Source organism: Dysidea avara, chromosome 3 (genome assembly GCF_963678975.1).
Source record: "Dysidea avara chromosome 3, odDysAvar1.4, whole genome shotgun sequence".
In the NCBI taxonomy this organism is placed as follows: Eukaryota; Metazoa; Porifera; class Demospongiae; order Dictyoceratida; family Dysideidae; genus Dysidea; species Dysidea avara.
In genome coordinates, this window is record NC_089274.1 from 8,151,305 (window position 1) to 8,170,675 (window position 19,371).

General features: G+C 36.5%; 1 protein-coding gene across 1 annotated transcript; it reads right to left on the reverse strand.

Moving 5' to 3' along the window:
- Positions 1-138: 138 nt before the first annotated feature.
- LOC136249221 (tyrosine-protein kinase receptor-like) lies at positions 139-18,703 on the reverse strand. Its single transcript, XM_066041175.1, has 17 exons — positions 18,577-18,703; positions 12,007-13,083; positions 10,332-10,542; positions 10,080-10,282; positions 9,791-10,019; positions 7,268-7,316; positions 7,147-7,218; positions 7,044-7,091; positions 3,721-3,831; positions 3,449-3,535; positions 3,250-3,388; positions 3,109-3,199; positions 2,990-3,050; positions 2,160-2,232; positions 1,869-2,028; positions 500-613; positions 139-452 (listed from the first exon to the last, which is right to left on the reverse strand). The coding sequence occupies exons 1-17, from the start codon at positions 18,656-18,658 to the stop codon at positions 326-328; spliced, it is 2,934 nt and encodes a 977-aa protein (XP_065897247.1). The 5' UTR covers positions 18,659-18,703; the 3' UTR covers positions 139-325.
- Positions 18,704-19,371: the final 668 nt, after the last annotated feature.

Genomic DNA, 19,371 nt, shown 5'->3' on the forward strand with positions numbered 1-19,371 from the left:
GGTGCAATGGAAATTAATAGGCCCTTTAATTTTGCTAAATAAAAGCAATGCAAGCATTAATGCTGCATTTTCTCCTTAGACATTTCAATATAATAATATTATTATAGTTATATTTTTAACTTTTAGGTGTTTGAAAAATTGCATGTAATTGCAGAATATTCAATTTACTTGATTCTTAAATGAGCACAACAACTTAATCTACTATTATCATCACATGCAAGGTGGCACCATGCACCACTTTGATAGCAAAATACACACGGACACAAAATTGCAACAGCTAATTAAGTGTTCACTCAGTTGTACAGCAATCACCATAGGTGGTCTATTAGCTTATTATTGTTTTTCTTTTACTGCAACATTCTATAAGTTCAGCATATGATGGTCTTTCATCTGGTTTAATTCTTGTACACCAAGCTATAAGATCAGCTAAAATCACTGGACACTGAGCAGGTCTACAAAGAATATGGAACAATTACTGCAAATCGCTACAAGAATAAACCTGTCTAGTTTGAGTGATCCATCACGAGCCATTTCTACTATATCAATAGTCTGTAGTTGTTTGTATGGTGTTTCTCCATATGTTGCCACCTCCGACACTAGAACACCAAAAGACCTGTGATGGAATCACATATTATATAGCTACACTCAGCATAAGCTAGTCGTCTTACAGTATGGTAGTACTGTGACGTAGTGACAGGCAAGCTTTGGGCATGGTCCATGATAAAATATCACCTGCCTTGATTAGGTTTCCAGTTACGAGCTCAACTAGGGCTTCCTATAGCTTTTATTCAATTAGGGCTTCCATCTAGTCCACGTTGTGTGAGACTACAGGGCTTTCACTAAACTACTCGACTATAAATAGTTACTCAACTAGGGCTTTGACTTATGTGCATATATGTTACACAATATTATTACACCAAAATATTGTAATACAAAATTGAGTGAGCTGTTCTCCATTGAAGATCAGATAACCTCTGCCACCAGGAAATATACATACTTGTAGAATGGTATGCACAAAGCATATGCACCAACTATTGCAGACGCAGCAATCTAGCTCACGGCATAGCTGAATACTATGATGTGCTGTTGGTTAGCTAACTAGTAAAGTGTTGCTGACTGCTTGCATTTCTAGATGCATTTTTTACTGTGACCAATATACTATCTGTTTATTTGATGCATGATTGTGGTATGCACAAACGAAGTATAAGGAATTTTATACTAGAGTAGGGACAATACTACCCCAATGAAAGTATTGAAACTTGGAGAAGAAAACTACGTATAAGAAGATACTATGCATTTCAATTACAAATTCTCAGTAGGGATATTTGGTTCTTATTGTTTACAGTAATTGCACATTACATACTAGTTACTCCAATCCAGTATTTTTTATTGGGTTTTTATTGTCAGGACTCTAGTTTAAAATCCTAATTTTTCTTGTACTTGCACATATAGTAGCTACAACATGAAATGCTTGCAACAAAAAGATGCAAGATGATAGCTCACATGTGAATTTCCTATCATTAATGGTTTTTTGAAAACTTAAGTCCTGTTTCTTATCAGTTCAAAAAATGGAAAGCCTAAGTATTAGAATTTTATTTGAATTCCATTTTGTATTGAAAGGCATTGGCAATGCATGGTTTGGACACACAGCACTACACACAACAACAGAACTAGAAGCAGTTTGATATATAGTTACAAGCAATAACTGTCCTATAATCTTATCATATCACAAATGGCAGTTTGGCTGCCTATAGACATGCATGAAACTCTAAATGGATCACTGGACACTGCTTTATGTTACCGGATAAATTTTAAACACATACATTATTATTAATACCAGTAACATGGGTTAGTCCATTATTGCTTACCATACATCAGAGGCTGTGGTAAACTTTCCAAAGATGAGTGACTCTGGGGCTGCCCATCTCACTGGTAGCAATGTTTTAGCAGCAACTTCATAATAATCCTTTTCATGAATGCTACAAGCTAGTCCAAAATCAGCTAATTTTGCCTTGAAGTGTGCACCAACTGGATTAAAATGAAGTTATAGCATTTGGTACAGTGTGTCAAATGTTATTAAATATACATGTGTAAAAAAAAGTTTACATGTTATCTCAAATATTATGAACTCTTGATGTTATCACATGATAATAACTTACCCACACAATTTCTTGCTGCTACATCACGATGAACATACTTGCTAGCTGCAAGATATTCCAAGGCAATAGCAATCTGTGAATAGCATTTCTTGGTGAGTAAGACTAGGAAATTCAGTTTACATGGCCAAACTAACTTAACTACTCATTTCTCATTCACGAAATTTGGGATTTGCATATGGACAAGAGGTCATTACTAGTAAAGAAATGTCATGAATTACTGCAACAGCACACTATCTGATATATAGCATAAAGGTTAGCCGAAGCCTTCCATAAGCTAATACATACATTCTACTGCCTTTTTTGAGGAGCAATAGATATTCAGTGGTAGTCAATCTGCTCGGCATCAAAATACATGTGCATGTGATTCATAGCAGCAATGAGGTGGAGGAGTGAGGAGTGATGCAGAACAATTGCCTGGCCTTATTGATGCTGGAGTCTCTCAAATGAGCAAACTTCATGTAATGTGCTGAAACTAGTCTATATTCTATCCCATGCAACTTTACAGAGGAAAGATCTGTTATCAAAATACTCACGCAGAGCAGAGCAGTATGACAGTACTACTTTTTAGACACAATCTCTCATGGGTACATCCACACTTCGTGTTTCAATGTGAACAGTTACAAGTTACAACTAAGATGTATGGTATTACAGGATACTCCACATGCAATTCTAACAAGAACGGTTGTACTAATAGAGCAACTGACTGTTCTACTAGAACACGTTGAGTTTTCTCATTTAAAACAAATTGGAACCTCCAAAAAAACTATGCCCACACACATGCAGTGAATCAATTATATTACATAGTTGAGGGGTTTATAAAAACTACTTACATCAGATATAATACAGAGAGCAATGTTGACTGTGATCACACTTGGCTTTTGCTCACGTGGTCTGTGCAATCGAAAACAACAAAAGTAATTGTCTTTATTGTCAGTGACATTTGTTGTACCTGTTTTCTGCTAGAAACCACTTGAGGTCACCATACTGCATTAGTTCTAGTATCATTAATGGAGCACCATCACTAGTGGCCTCACAATGTCCTATAGTGATCACAACATGTACTCAGTGATCATGTAGTGAGGACACATACCAAGTAAGCTGACTATGTTGGGATGAATGAATCTCTTCATTAAACTTATCTCCTTTGAAAATCTCGCAATGTCTGTTGGATCTCTACTTGTCAATGTCTTGACTGCAACAAGTACTGATCCTTTTACACCACAAATGTCCTATATAATACATAATTATAGCTACACTCACACAGTGGTACCATGTATTATACAAGGTACCTTGGCTGACATTAGTAAAACTTTTCCAAATTGACCTTCTCCAATTTCTCTCATGTAAATAAGCTTTCCCCTGTCATACCTCCAGTCCTGACCATTTCAAAAATAAAGCAAGTATAATGGCTTTACTTAAATACTATACACACCTTTAGAAAGTCACTATACTGAATGAAAATTAACTTTGCCCATTTCAAAAACCCATGCAGTTAGCAAAAATCAAAATTTGGATTTACCAATCACCCAGGCAATAAAAACCTTATGAATATTAATCATACATCATTGTGCCTTGAACAGTTGAAGTGGTAGTAATCATTTTGAGGAGATTCCAGTCCATATTTTAGTGTATCACATCTTTTTCTCACGGATTCTTGTACTTCTAGTTGTTTCTATCAAAAAGAAATCGACTAAAAGTGATATAATTGCATACTTGATGGTTTATACATCATACAGTACAGTAGAACTGCACATAGAGGTCTGCACTTTCTCACAAAAAATGATCAGAAACCAACCAGCCTCACAATACTTTCATGATACCTTGGCTGGTATCAAGACAAAAAGTGCATGAAACACTTCCAATAGGTTGCTACAAAATTTCATTTTTTTTTGTTCAGTAGAATTTACTGCTGACTGACTGACTGATTGACTGACTGAATGATTTCTTCAGACCAGCATAACTCAGTAACAGCTAAGGCTATGGGGTTGCCACTGTTAGATGTTGACAACCGCCTTTTAGCATACTTCAGTACATACAATGCATGCAACATGGACTCTTTGTCCTCCTCTGTGTCCCATTCACTGACAGTGCAAGGTGTCAATTCGCAGTAGTACCAGGTTTCCTGTGCTAACTAACTATCATGTTTACAATGGGAGTCATCCATATTTTCCATAGTGACTACAGAAGTGCTTCTCACACTGTTCTTCATTTGTAACAGGCTGAAAATAGCTTAAAAAAAGCACAATGGCCACTTCAGTTTTCAGTAATTGATAGTATTGACCCTTGCACAGTCTCGCCCATAGTGCATGGTACCAAGACACTCAGCTGTAGCTGCATTGCGATGATCCTACATCATTTTATCATGACTGGCATCATTAATACAATATACACAGTATACCATCAGATACAATCCACTTGGGTTCATACATACAAGATCTACGGGTACACATCATAGCTAATATTGGGATGTGAGTTCAGATGTAAAATTTATTTTATGATAAGTCTAGTGCCATTCTTTCTTTTGATGCAGTATGAGTGGGTTCACCAATTGTAATTCAAAAAGTATACAAACAAGTACAAAGGAATTTAAATTTTGATGTTTGATTAGGAATCATAGAAATAAAAAGCAGGTAACACATATTTGTGATCCAGTCTGGGAAAACCGGTCTTATCGCCCATGTTAGCAGATTCGATTTTTCACCCAGAACACAAAGCTACACAAATAAACTAGCAATCAAAATCAGCTAGACTTGAGTGGTCTGGTTTTGCTAGCTGCTTTTCCCAAGCCCAGTGGTGATTTGTATGTGCAATGTGGGGCAACCCGTACGTGTGGTGTGGGGCCTTAATGGAGCTCTGGTCAACCTGGAGATGGCTGTATGTGGCTGTACAGCTACGTGGTGTTGAATAAATACCTCTGCTGTGAATTTCTTTTTATTTCAGCCAGTTTTGAGACCTGAATGGCCCATAACTTGGCCTATAGTTCATCCATATGCCTTCCTTTTCGATTTTTTGAACAGCCTCTTGCCCTCCATCTGGGGCCCCGCCTCCCTCCCTCCCTTTTTGGAGCTCGCCTGATACAGTCAACCTCAGTTCAAAAACTATCTATTTAAAATGGCAGGAAACTTAGTTGTTGGCTACTTGCACAGTGGATGCTCTGGAAGGTAAAGAATTCATGTAAATCATGTGGAAATTTGGTACACATAGCTTCAACCATTGGCAAGCTACACCACACTAAATACTTAAAATCGGCATTTCACAATACTTTTAAATAGGTGATAAAACCGGTTTTCCCAGACTGGGTCATATTTGCAGAAATGCTTATAGATATTAATTAATCTTTCCCTTCAAATCAAACTTTAAAAAATTCCTAATTTATTTCCTTGCAGTATAATCACATTCAAAAACCAGGTACCAATGCTTCAGCTTGTACTGATTGATATTTTTCAGTGTTTTGATTCTACAAAAATGCCTACTTCTTAGTTCAAAGCACCTAAATGATAGTTCCTGCTATATATGAAATTCAAAGATTGACCCAATATACCACATACCATGTAGCAGGTTTTTCTCATGGACAAAATTATGAGCAAAAATAAAACCATGCAACACTTAATCTTGTGAGGCAAAAAATTCGTGACATTGTAAATTCGTGACATTGTTGTAATTACCTATTGGCAAAAGATCGAGGTACACAGTAAAAACAACCTAGTGACCATAACTACTGGAAAATCCCAGTGAAGATCACTGATTGTAACTTTCACTGGGATTTTCCACAAAAGTAGTGATGGTCACCAAGTCATTTTTACAGTGTTTCTTTATGAGAGTAAAATTTTTACCAATCATCACCATCCAAATTTTCGAGAGGGTAAATTTTCACAATCATTATCTTCTTAGTTTTGAGGGTAATTTTTTTATGCATTGCTGAGTGGAGACTTTTACATGCATACAAAAAGAAATTTGCAATACTGTGATTGGTTCAATGCTCAGCAGAAAAGCTTAAATGCATGCACATGATAGTTAGTTAGCTATGCTGTGACAATGACGTTTTTAACCCTCTCATCGCCACGACCGCCACATGGCGGTTTCGATATATAAACACTCATAGCATGACATTCTAAGCACTCTAATTTCAGTTGAGTGTTTTAGTAGCTTCTGTGCTTATCCTGTAGTGGCCTCACCCTTAAGTGAAGAGGAACAGGGATAACCAGTTTGTCATGCATTATCGCGCGGTTAGATGATGTAATTGCCTACTTTCAGAATGTTGATAACAAGCATTGTAGACTATTCTTCAAAGTGATAATGGTACTGCTAATGAAGAAAAATAGTAAGAGTGGCATGTTGCTACTTTTTTATGCCTTGAAACAGTGACCTCATGTCTCTAAGCACATGCATACTTGCTCAAATGCTGGAAAACCAACTTTGGTGATCATTGCTTCAACTGTAAGCAGGTTAGTGATGTTTACTGTGTTATTATAAACAGTCCTGGCCTGTAAAGTAGTGAAATCTCACGTTTGGTTTTGCTTGGGCCACTTTTTGCACTTTAAAGTTATATAATGGCTTTGTGGTTGCTCTTCTGTAAGCAGCAATTTGATAATCAAATTCCTTGTTCAAATTAATATATGGTTTTATAGTATTATATAGTATGGTGTGTTATATAAAGCAGTAGATTGGAGGCCTCTACAGATATGGCAGTGGGGGGGGGGGGGGGTCTGGTGTGACAGTTGGCACTGACCCATGATCACAACTACCTTGGTGGTGTGTTCCCTTCCTATGATATGTAAAGTTTCTGGCCCTACAGCCCCCCCCCCCCCCCCCCCCCCTCCAAACACACAAATAAAAACAAAAACAACTCACTATACAGTATGTACACCTGCAAACACAACTTACATCACTATCCATGACAGAGTTTTCATATGCACGATGTAACTGTGAGTACTAAAACACATTAATTTATTGTAATATCATACACATATGTCCTATAACACATCACCTGATAACTATTCATACTTGAATACCACAACTCTTGTGAGTAATGATTTAATGTATGCCCACTATCACTTATCTGTACATATTTCTTCCATACAGAATAAACATACAATATAATCACCTACATTGTGGTAATCCTCAATGTTGTACTCAACATATCTTTCTAGTAAGTCACTGTGTAATAAAAATAATACTTATGCACATATGCGTTTGGCAAATCCATACAAATCACTTTCTGTTCTACATTAAACTACCATAGAGTCTGCATGGTTGTTAGGCGCATACGTCTAATAAAAGTTTAAGAAAAAACATATAGTTGTTAAGCGCATGCACCTAATAAATAAACCTCATTGTGATTATTATGGATTCACTCCCTTGGGGTGGTGTGAATTGCACTCATTACACGTACCAATATTTTAAGTCCAGTTTTTGTGCACGAAATCCTTCGTGTATAGAAGGCTGCTTCACTTGGTAAGTATAGTAATGGTACGTATCTTGGTTGTGCACTTCATGAAAGTTCATGCTATACACTATTAGAAAACCTCTAGCATTTCTTCTCTTGTCTCATGTTGGAGCTTCGTGTTCATCCACATGCACTTATCAAGTATGATTAAGTACAAGACATGGGTATGCGCTTAACAGGTAATATGCACTTAATATATACGTACACTTAACAACCAGACTCTATGGTATAAAAACTGCTACCTTAATTCAAAGAATTGCCATTTAATGTGAATGACTGAGCAAAAACTAGTCACTTTTTACTACAACACAGACTTGGACAACAGTACCAAATGTTCGTTATATTTGTGCACTACTTACGTATGCTAGAACAACATGATATATCTGTAAAGTGTAAAGATGCAGCAGCAATGCACTGTCTTTGAACAGTGATAAATTTAGATATCTCCCTCTATGGCAATAATTATAATGAATATATTTATGTGGCTTACTATCCTTATAGTTGCAAAGCTAGGCACATTTTTGTTCTCTTTTTGTTTGTTTAGTGTGTGACCTACCACATGTGGTTGATGACAAGAGTATTTGATGGTTAGCTTTGATGTGTTAGTTTGCTTCATGCATAGACTAAAAAAGTTATGTGGTTTGTGTATCCATATACAAACTGTATACTACAAAATTTTAGTAACCATTTTGGTGGATCCCAAGATACATCTTGTGATCTTTATCCACCTTGCTATAAACCATATTTGGTCACAATGGTGACCAGATGACAATTTTCACTGTTAAAAGAACATTTAAATCACAAGCGTATGCTATTATTAATCCCTATAGTCAGCTTAGCCAAATAGGGGGAAAAAAAGTTGAAAATATTCATCATCAAAATTTTTAACATGCTGTGAAATGACAAAACTTTATTATGGCAAGTCTGCAATACAATATAGTTGTTTGCAGAAGAAAAGGCTTCTGTACCTGCTACTAAAAGCAGAAAAATTGAAGGGAAAATATGTGGCAAATTGAACAACTTGTCTTTGTAACGAATTTAAATTTGATGGTTCATCTTGCTCACATGGACCAGTGCTAAACATGCACAGACTGCATTCAAAATTTCAAAAAGCCCAAGCAATAGTCATAGCAGCTCAAGTGCTATTATAGCTGCTGAGACCACCAGTGATGTAGCTACAGCAGTAGGGACCTGCCTATTATGCTCAAAATTTTACCTATTAATTATGCTATGCTGTACTGTTCAAAAATTTTACCTATTATGCTTAAATTATGCTCAAGCTTTATGCCTCATTTCCCATGTTTTGCAAATAAATTTGCAGTTATGGGCACATAATAAGTGGCTGAAACACATTTTTGATCTTCAAAATGCAAAGATTGATATACTCTAATAGAACAGCCAGCTACCTGATTGTTCTATTAGAGTTATTGACTGTTCTATTAGAGTATATCGATCGATCTTTTACTGTGATATGTATTTTGACCATCAAGGATTTGTAGTATGGCTCAAATATTCTTCCTACTATGCTAGCATTATGCTCAATGCTTTCAGGCACCTATAATGCTCATAATTATGACAGCATAATCGGCAGGTCCCTATACAGTAGCTATCTGGCATGAGATTCATCAGTGGAAAATGCGCCTTGCAGGTGCCTCGCTCTGGCCCTCAAAAAAATCTAAAAAGTACAAAGAAATCTCCAGCTGCAGTTGTGGGACCATGCTTAATAGCTATATAGTAGACTAGATATATCTTCCTAGATCTTTGTCAGAATAAGCTGTGTAGGTTCATAGTTCTTCCCTTGGATTTCGATCTCTTTAGCTAGCCGGATATTTGGCAGAATTAAACTTGACAATTTCAGTGAAAATTCAAATTTTCTGCCTATACAGTATTATCAGAACAATAGCAGCGCCCTGTACTTTACTGATGTAAAGCAATACCTTGTTAAGTACAATAGAATTAGCTGCCACGACCAAAATCCCAATGTGGGTGGTACCAATACTTAAGTGAATAATTTTAAAATTTTCATCAATGCAGCCAACAACAAAAAGCAAATTTATGGCAGTGATAAATTCATTAGCAGTGTACTTAGATATTACAAACTGATTACCAAATATTTCACTGCACTTTGATAAGATTAATTTTAATGAATTATCAATACCAATATTTTAGAGTATACTTAACTCACAAGTTAGTAAAATGCTTCCGTTGTCGACATAACATGACACACACACAGACAATCATCAATACAACTGCCATCACTACAACACTACCAGATACTGTTATGCCAATCAGAACAGTAGTTGTAAAAAAATTATCATTAGATCTACTACTATTTGAATCAGGTAAAAATGAATCCAAGTAAGCATGTAGGATTGTTGCTGACATTATGTTTACTGACTTGTTAGAATTATATTCTAAAGAAAAGAGATTGTAACAGTAATTATTTAATTACACTAAATTTTCTATCAACCTACCAACTATATCGTCAATACTTGTATTAGCTATTAATTCTTCCAAGATACAGTCTCCTCGAATACCAAAGGTCACTACAGAAGTAACAGAAAGGGGTTCTTGTAGGATAAACGATCCATTTATAGACACATCTGCTGTTACACTTCCATTGTCTGACACAATAGTATTGACAGTGAACAACTTCAAATCAAGTGTTTCAGCTGACCTGGAATGTTGTTAGTAAATGTATATCTAAAACTGGTATTATTACGTACCTGTTTATGAATTTTGTGGTTGCTACTAAACTGCTCACATTATTCAAGAACATTACTGCACATTTATCTGAAGAGCTATCATTGCTGAATATTACAGCAGTGCTGTAGGCAAATATTGTCTCGCCAAACATTACAACATCAGCTGTGACTTCTCCATACATTGAATGAGGAAAGGTTATCAAATCTACTTCGGATTCAATAAAGATGTTCTCTGCACAAGAAGTAAGTTAATGGTTAACATAACATTGCATATCATGATGATAAAAAGGGCTGCTATACATACACCCACAATCGTACTGTATAGTAGGGATCACAAAGGAGTAGGACATGGCCCACGAAATAACATCACCCAAAAACCAGCCTCAATTTTCCCTGATGACGATGAGACAGTATTGGTTAGGTAAAACTAAGCCCAAATAAGCTTTCAGATTGACCGAAATGCTTTCAACAAGTTGCTATGGGAATTTTTAAAAATTATTTAACGGAATTTTCTACTGGCTGAGTAACTGACTGACTGAGTAACTGATGCCTTCAGACAAGTGTAACTCAATACCAACTAAGGCTACGAGCTTGATTTTTTCACTGTTTGACGCTAGTTCAGCCCGAAAGGTACCTTTTGGCATACCAAAGTACATACAATGCATTCTTCATGGACTTACCAGTGTTCTCCTTTGTTTCCCATTCATCTTTGCTGACAGCAAAGTTGTCGATTTGGTGGTAGCACGTGATGGCTTCCCTTCATAACAAAAATCATCTGTATTTTTCATAGTGGCTATTTTGATTGCAGAGTTACTTTTCAAACAGTTCTTGATCTGAAATGCTGTGTAACGGGTTGAACATAGCTGACAACGAAGCGTAAAGGATACTTCATTTTTCAGACGATAATTGATATACGTAGCTGGGGTGCGCAGCACCATTTCAGATGCAGCATGCATGGGTTCACCAGTCATAATAATTATTTACAAATAAAGTTAACAAACATTTACACAGAAAAATTAAGAATTTTCAACTAGAATAGGGACCATAGTACATTGATAAAAAGTACTGAAACAAGCTGGAGTAGTGCACGATATTAAATCACAGTAAAGCAATAAATAGTGTTATATATCCCTACTGTGCTTGAAATACCATAATGGAAATGCACAGTAGGGGTATAGCACTTCTCATTGTTTTACTGTGATTTAATATCATGCACTACTCCAGCTTGTTTCAGTACTTTTTATCGATGTGCTATGGTCCCTACTCTAGTTGAAAATTCCAAATTTTTCTGTGTACTTGTAGAAAATAAGTATGACACAATGTGACAGATTGGTAGATATCAATGTGTATATTAATTTTTTCAAAATTTAATTATTTACTCTGTCGCTAAAAGAAAATTTACAATATTAATTTTACTGAAGTCAGTTGCATTTTACATCTACCATTTAATCATAAGTGTAGAGGCATATTGATGAGTACCTATACTAGGATTGGATACATATAGACTATGAATATTAACTAACAAATTATTGGTATATCGTATTTCACTACACATTAATACTGTACATACATAATCATGATAAGGGCAAAAAGAACTTTTTGAAACATTTGAAACTTTTTGTTCTATAGTGATTATATTATTTAGTGGACAAAATAAACTCCAGACATGAGATTTATTTATATTATTTGACCAAACCTTCTCTGTAGCAGTCAAGACCATTGGGAGCTAGTGAAGTATCAGGTGGACAGGAACACTCAAATGATGACTCATTTAACATGTTACAGTAATAGGTACAACCACATGACTCAAGAAATAGTTCAACATATCCATCACCATCATTGTATCCTATCAGTGGCCATGGAGGATCAGGCCAAGAATAACCTCCTTCACCAGGTAGAGTTTGTCTAGCTGTAGGTACAGATCCACCAGTATACCCTCCCCCACCACCTCCACCTTCACAACCTCCACCACCTCCTCCAAACCCACCATGAGTATTGGAAAATGGCACATCAAAAGTAAAATGCTTAGAGCAATCCTTACCACCAAATGCATCGCCACTTAAGGCATCTGGAAATATTGATGCTACACCGAAATTACTTACATAGTAACCTGCACCAGGACCTGCTGCACTTGAAAAACCAAAACCACGTGTACCATTAGATAGACCAGAAGCACTGTTAAAGGCATCACCATTTGTGTAGTTTGTATAAGTTCTGGAGCTATTAAGTTTGCTATAAGAAATGTTGAGAAAGGAAGATAAACTATATAATGCTCCAGCCCCTCCTCCACCAGGAGCAACTACAATTGGAGAGGAATGGGTTGCATATTCCAATAGGCTAGCTCCTCCCCCTCCAGCTCCTCCATCATAAAAGACAACATCTATTTCTGTTTCACTTTGCCAATAGTGTTCGCAATCTATCAAGTCATTAGATAGTTGACAAACATCAATATCTTGGTGACCATCACAAGCACTAACTCCTTGTTGTCCTACTAAAATTCGAAGTCTTTCACCTCTTCTAAACTTTACTGTATTCCTAGCAATCACCCCCAGTCCACTATAGTTAGAACACACTCCATGACCACCACTGGCCCCTGCAATAGTCACTGTGTAGTTACCACTTCTGGGGACAACAAATATCTGAGATCCTCTGGTGCCTTCATCAAGTAGATGACCACACACAAGTGATCCATTGTTACAGTAATGGTGTGTACACTTCATCATTGTTGGTCCTTCTCTACCCCTGCTACCACATGTTGTGAACCTGTAGGTGGCTGTAGGTGTGTTAGAAAACATAGCAAAATGTACATATGCATTAGCACATGTACAGTACTGTATTCTCATATCTAATCCAAAATAGCCAAGCCATGAAAAACAGTGTTATCTTCAATTTAATTGGTATATCTTTTTCATACTAGCCTATTTTTGGAAGGCCACACCCTTTTTCACTGTTTGGTTGCTTTGGATTAGACGTCATTTTAGTTTGTATTCGTATATGCAAGCACCTAAGCTGGCTGTCTGGCTTTGGGGCTAGTTTTTATTCATCTTTTAAAATTTTTCTACAGGTAAACAGAAGAACTAGACATTTTTACAATTAATTTTTGTAATTTGTTGAATGTTGTTTGTTGTATATATATGACTATTCCATTCAGGTATCTCAAAATGCTGTCGAAACGTACATGTATGGTCAGTTTTTGTATTGATGTCTCCACAGATTTCGTTACTGAAGATTCATACCTTGGTAGTTTACCTGACATGCGCAAGAAAATTCCATGATTTAGGCAGTATGTGTGACAATAAATTGCACTGTCACTGACTGGTCTATTAGAGCATCTCCATTGCGTGACTGTTACATATGTTTGGTATAGTCTACTTGCTTAATATTTTTGTAGTACTCTCATAAAGCACACATTTTTCCTGAGGACTACAGTGGAGCCTTTTAAACATGACACTTGAAATGAGGACACCTGCATAATCAGGACACTTGGTAATAGTCCCAAGGTATCCCTTAGCATGTAAAGTTACCTGGAAATCAGAAAGGAGATTAAGAAAAATACAAAGAAGATTCGATAGCATGTAACTTGAAGATGGCTGGATGGATTAGGCCAAATTTGGTATAGCCCACCCTGACAGAGATTCCACAGAAAAAATGGGCTATTTCTGTTTAGCCATTACCAAAGTACAAATGTGTGAAAAGGCTTTTTCTTGGATCCTGTATAATACAAACTTTGCTGTCAGTGTGCCCAGCCACATTAGCTTTGCATGGTACACTATCATGTGTCTTAATAGATATGAATACAGGGTATATAAACTTTGAACCTCTTTAGTGTGTGAAGTAGTATACCAATGTTCAAAATAAAGTCACAAAACTCCTTGGAAATTTCCTGTATTGGTACAAACATTGTCCAAATACTCTGTATTAATACTCTGTATTAATACTCTGTATTAATACTCTGTATTCAAACAAAACTGTACCTAGTATGGTATTGTACATTGATGTTATTTTAGCGGGTCACTTCATTTTTCACTGCTCAGCTTAGTTTACAGGACAAGCTATATATATATACATTGCATTTATTTATCATGAGTTGCAAATTGCCAAGCTAGTTACAGTACCTTCTTCATCTCTATTTCTCAAATAAGCAATGCGCTTTTACTACCTTACAAATACCACAAACCAACAGTTTATTATACCTGTAGCAAAACAGCCAAGCTGTGAAAAAAGGGTATGACCCTCCAAATAGGTCAGGGTGAAAAATGTTATGAAATACAAAGGTGATGGCCAAAAGATTGCTGTAATAATTTGAATACCAATCATTTTTAATGATGATGGTGTGATCGTTAAATGATTGGTATTGGCATCATTGCAGCCATTTCTTGGCTGCCAGGTTTGATTTCCTATCCTTTTCACCCTGGCCTTTTTGGAGGGCTGCACCCTTGGTATAGATATGACTTCTCTTTGTAATTGCAAGCTCCAAAGCCAGCCTATAATTGGTTTTGAAGCTTCGTTTAACTTGTTTTTTCTTTACCACAGGAATTGTCAAAGACTGCTATTTGTGTGAATATATGTATTTATTATATATTTGAAACAAGTTATTAGGGTGACCTGTTACATAACTGTACCCTGTAGCTACAGGGTACTATGTATGTATAGCTGAACTATCTACAGTGAGATTTACAGGATGATTTTACTAGGCTAAACGCTCTACAGGGTGACTTTCTGTAGCTGAATTTACTGTCTACATGGTGACTTCCCTCAAATTAGGAATGGAAGGTGCCCTACCCTGAGGAAGTTCCCACAGCAAATCACTGTTCAAGCACTACCAAGCTACAGACATGTGAAAACGGTGTTTACTTGGCTCCGTAAATGAGTCTGTCGTGTGCTGGCACCAGCTGTATGTGCCTTGATAACATTTTTGTAGTACTCTAATAGAGAACACATTTTTTGAGCACTTCTAAATACAATGCACATATAATATTCTAGAATTTCCACTGATAGATTATTATTCTAGTGTACTAAACTTTCATCTACAAGGTAGAAGTGAGCAACTGACAGCAGAGGCAGAGTGATAAAGGGTTTGGGCATATAAGTGTAGTGGTCCCTGGTTTGAACCTTGGAGAAAAATTTTGTGCATGTTTTTTACTTCTCGGCTTCTTCTATTCGAATACGTCAATCACACTGGTTTAACTTGTTTGGTTTTTCCTTTACATATCCTTAGCCAACGTTGAAACCGGGTCACTACTGCTGACCCGGATGACCCACTGACCCGGATAGCAATCCGGGTCAGACCCGGATTTGACCCGGATTAATTAAAGCCAAGACGTGTTTCGGCTAGTCTCGAGTGAGCGAATGAGTCTACATTTTGAGCGTTCGATTCGTGTTGAGTAAATATTGCAACTTCAGCCTAGCTGTAGGTTGAAGACCAAAAAAAAAAAAGTCTTCACCTACTGACAATAGCTACCCCTCACCATAGATACCCTCAATTTCGTGCTACATACTACACTTACTAACAAATGAGCGTGGCTGAGCGTATGTTGATAATGCGATAAGTGGGCGTGGCTCACGAAAGAGCTACGCGATAGCGTTTATAAGTTCCACGTCGTCAAATGAACAATTTCGTTTCTCACGTGATCCAATCCGGGTCAGACCCGGATAAATTGTAAACCGGGTCAGACCCGGATGACCCGGATGACCCGACCCGGTTTCAACGCTGTCCTTAGCTACTACTCTGAGTACTTTCAAACCAAAAAAGATTTGCACTATGATATTTACTTTATGTAATGACCGATTTTTAAGCTATTCAATCAAGTGGATTACCCTGTAAGTGGGACAACAAATCGCATTTGCAAATTACACATATCTCCCTTGTTCTTAATTCGATCTGTATGATAATTGGCATGTAAATATGCTGCATTATGCTCTTACTGCTCTTCAAATTTGACATCAATTGAGTAAAGCATGTGCAAATGATTGTAATTTTTCTAAAGTGCGCAAATAGAAAAAGAATTCAGAATATTAAGAAGATTAAGAAGAAAAATATGAAGCCTAGTAAGACAAATTTTGAAGGTGCATATCTCAGTGATGGCTGGATGGATTTGATTAAAATTGGAATAGCAGTTGCCCTACCAAGAGGGAGATTCCACAGTAAAACTGGTTAATTTCTGTTCAGGAACTATTGAGCTACAGATGCGTAAGACAGCATTTTCTTGGTTCCTGTAAAATACACTAGGCCTGCACCGATTATGCCAGCATAATTTGGGACAGAATAAGTATCCAAAAGCATCTAACATAATACCAGCATAATAGGCAAAATGTTTCGGCATTGGTTAACAGAGAAGCTGAAACTGCCTATTTTGCGTGATGCAGAATGGGATAGTGTGCAAACACTGTAAATATCAGATTTACAAGTACTTGTGAAGAAAAGAATAGTTAAAGATCGGTATACTCTAATAGAACAGTCATATAATAGAACGTTTCACAGATGCATTAGATACTCTAATAGACCAGTCAAGACACAATTTTATACGAGCATATTGGAAGCATAATTGGACACAACTAGGCATAATTAGAGCATAATAGGGAAATTTTGGAGCATTGCCCAAAAGCATAATAGGAAATTTCAGAAGTATAATAGGCTCAGGCTTAAAATACACACTTGTCTGTCATGTATCCACACTAGCCATACTTGGCTGCATGACACACCATTGTGTGTCCTGATATATTTTTGTTTCATTGAGTAATGAGTAGATCTAGTTTTAATCAACCATTGAAACATGTAGTAACCATCAATGCTTATGTGATACGTTTTTTTATTGATGACTGACAACAAAAGTAAACCAACAAAGAAGCCAGGTTTACTTCAATTATTGTGCTACAAAAAACCAGTCTTTAGTATCAACATGGCCTATATAGCTATATATAGGTATCATAGAAACAGAATGAAAATAAGAGTACAAATGATATTAATAGTCAAAAAAGCCGCTTTGATACGGGCAAGAGCAAGTGAGTTATGAGGCTTTAAAAATATCCCATTCATTTACTATAGATGATTCAGGCGCACAAACATGTTTACAACATGAAAATATGCTTGTTCCAGTTCAAAACCATTGGGAGTGAACACATGTTCACTCCAAAAAGAATAGGGTGAAAAAAGTCAAGGTGGCAGCCAAGAAATAGCTGCAGCATCATTGTAGCCATTTCCTGGCCGCCACCTTTGATTTCTTACCCTTTTCACCTTGGCATTTTTGGAGGGCCGCACCCGTGATAAGTTTCTTGCTTACTTTCACTATAGAGAGAGCAAGAAGGATTAACAGTGAACTATAATTGCTCAAAGATTGGATAAAGTTCATTTTTAGTAAAGTTTAAACCTACACCAAGACTTCATAATACTTATTATGAACCTTTAGTATACGCTTTGCAAAGGGAAAAGGCTACCATATGCGTACAAAATTTTGAGGTATGTAATTTTCATGGATTAACAAATTTCAGGATTTTTTCGTGGTTTTTGCTTTTGAGGGTCACTCAGCTTAGTTTACCTATTAAAAAGCATAGAGCTAACCCTGAGAATCATTATTTGCGGCAACCACGAAAATTATGTCCCTCGAAAATTTGTACACATACGGTATGTTGGTGACATGTCTATACTATACCTTACAAAAGTAGAACTGATTATACAAGAAGAGGCACATGTGAGGCCAGTATCATGACTGAAGGTGCATAAAATTGTCAATATGAATGCTGGCAATACCACAAAATCTACTGTTTGAATTACCTCACCAAAATGTCTTATAAAGGTCTCTATTTATACTGTATAGAACACTAATTTTCATACTTTAACACCCCACATATCCACACTCATGAATCAAACTAGAAGTCCTATCCCGGCCATTTACATAGCTACCTATGTTTCATGTGATTGATGTTGTCCCTTCAAAGATAATACATAAAAGGTACGTATGAAGCTATAAGCACTGCAGATATTCACCATAGCAATAAGTGATGTACGTATGATAGCTAGCAAAATCACAATAGCTAGAATAGGCTACTGATATTATGAGTAATGGATAGTAAAAATATTCCCACGCACCGCAACAGACACGTTTTAACCCATCACCAATCCATCCACTGTTTATGATATTGCTTGATCAACTAAAGCTGTGAACAGTTAATAGCTTATGAAGCAGGAGACTCTTTATACGGTAGACGGAAACTATAACTGATGATGCGTTATAACATGTCAGTTGCCTTTATTTACGCATGGTGGTACCTTTTGTACTTCGACCATCGACTATCAAACCTTCGTAACCAGTAAATAAAAGATAGTAGAAAACGATTATCCTCGAATTCATGTCAAGTCAGAGTTGCTGACTATTGATGTGGACAGTTCACGTGATAGGCATCTCTTATATGGGTTCAATCGAAGATAACTACATGCAGCCTACGCTTCATGGTTTATTTATTTATTTATGTATTTATTTATTTATTATGCACGCGGCAACCTCATAATGAATGTGTGTGTGTGTTTGTGTATGTCAGTAAATTAGAAGAAGTAACTACATCAGCTGGCAGAGAATTCCAATCACGGATTGTGGCTGGCAAAAACATGATGAGTGTTGAAATGAATTAATTCTTGTTTGCAGTTGTCTAAACTTTAATTGATGGCCTCTGATCGGTGTTTCAGAAAGGAGCAAATGAGAGTTGAAGTTCCCACTAAGTTGTAGTCAACTTCCACTAAATTATTGAAGGATTTTGTAGAACATGATCAATCTGGACTGAATTCTTCTGTCTTGTAGTGTTCCATTTCAGTTCCTGAAGCATGGCTGTTACACGTGAATAAAATGAGAAGTATAAATAATTAAAACAAATTGGGCTGCCTTTCATTGTACCATTTCTAAAGTATTTATATCAGAGTTCATAATGTGGGGACCAGATAACTGATGCAAGGTCTGATAAATGCTAGATAAATAAGCCTTTGATTTCACAGTAGTTGAACATTGCTTTAAATTTCTTTGTAAAAAAACCACGAACTGAATGTGTCTTGTTTGTAATAATGGAGATGTGT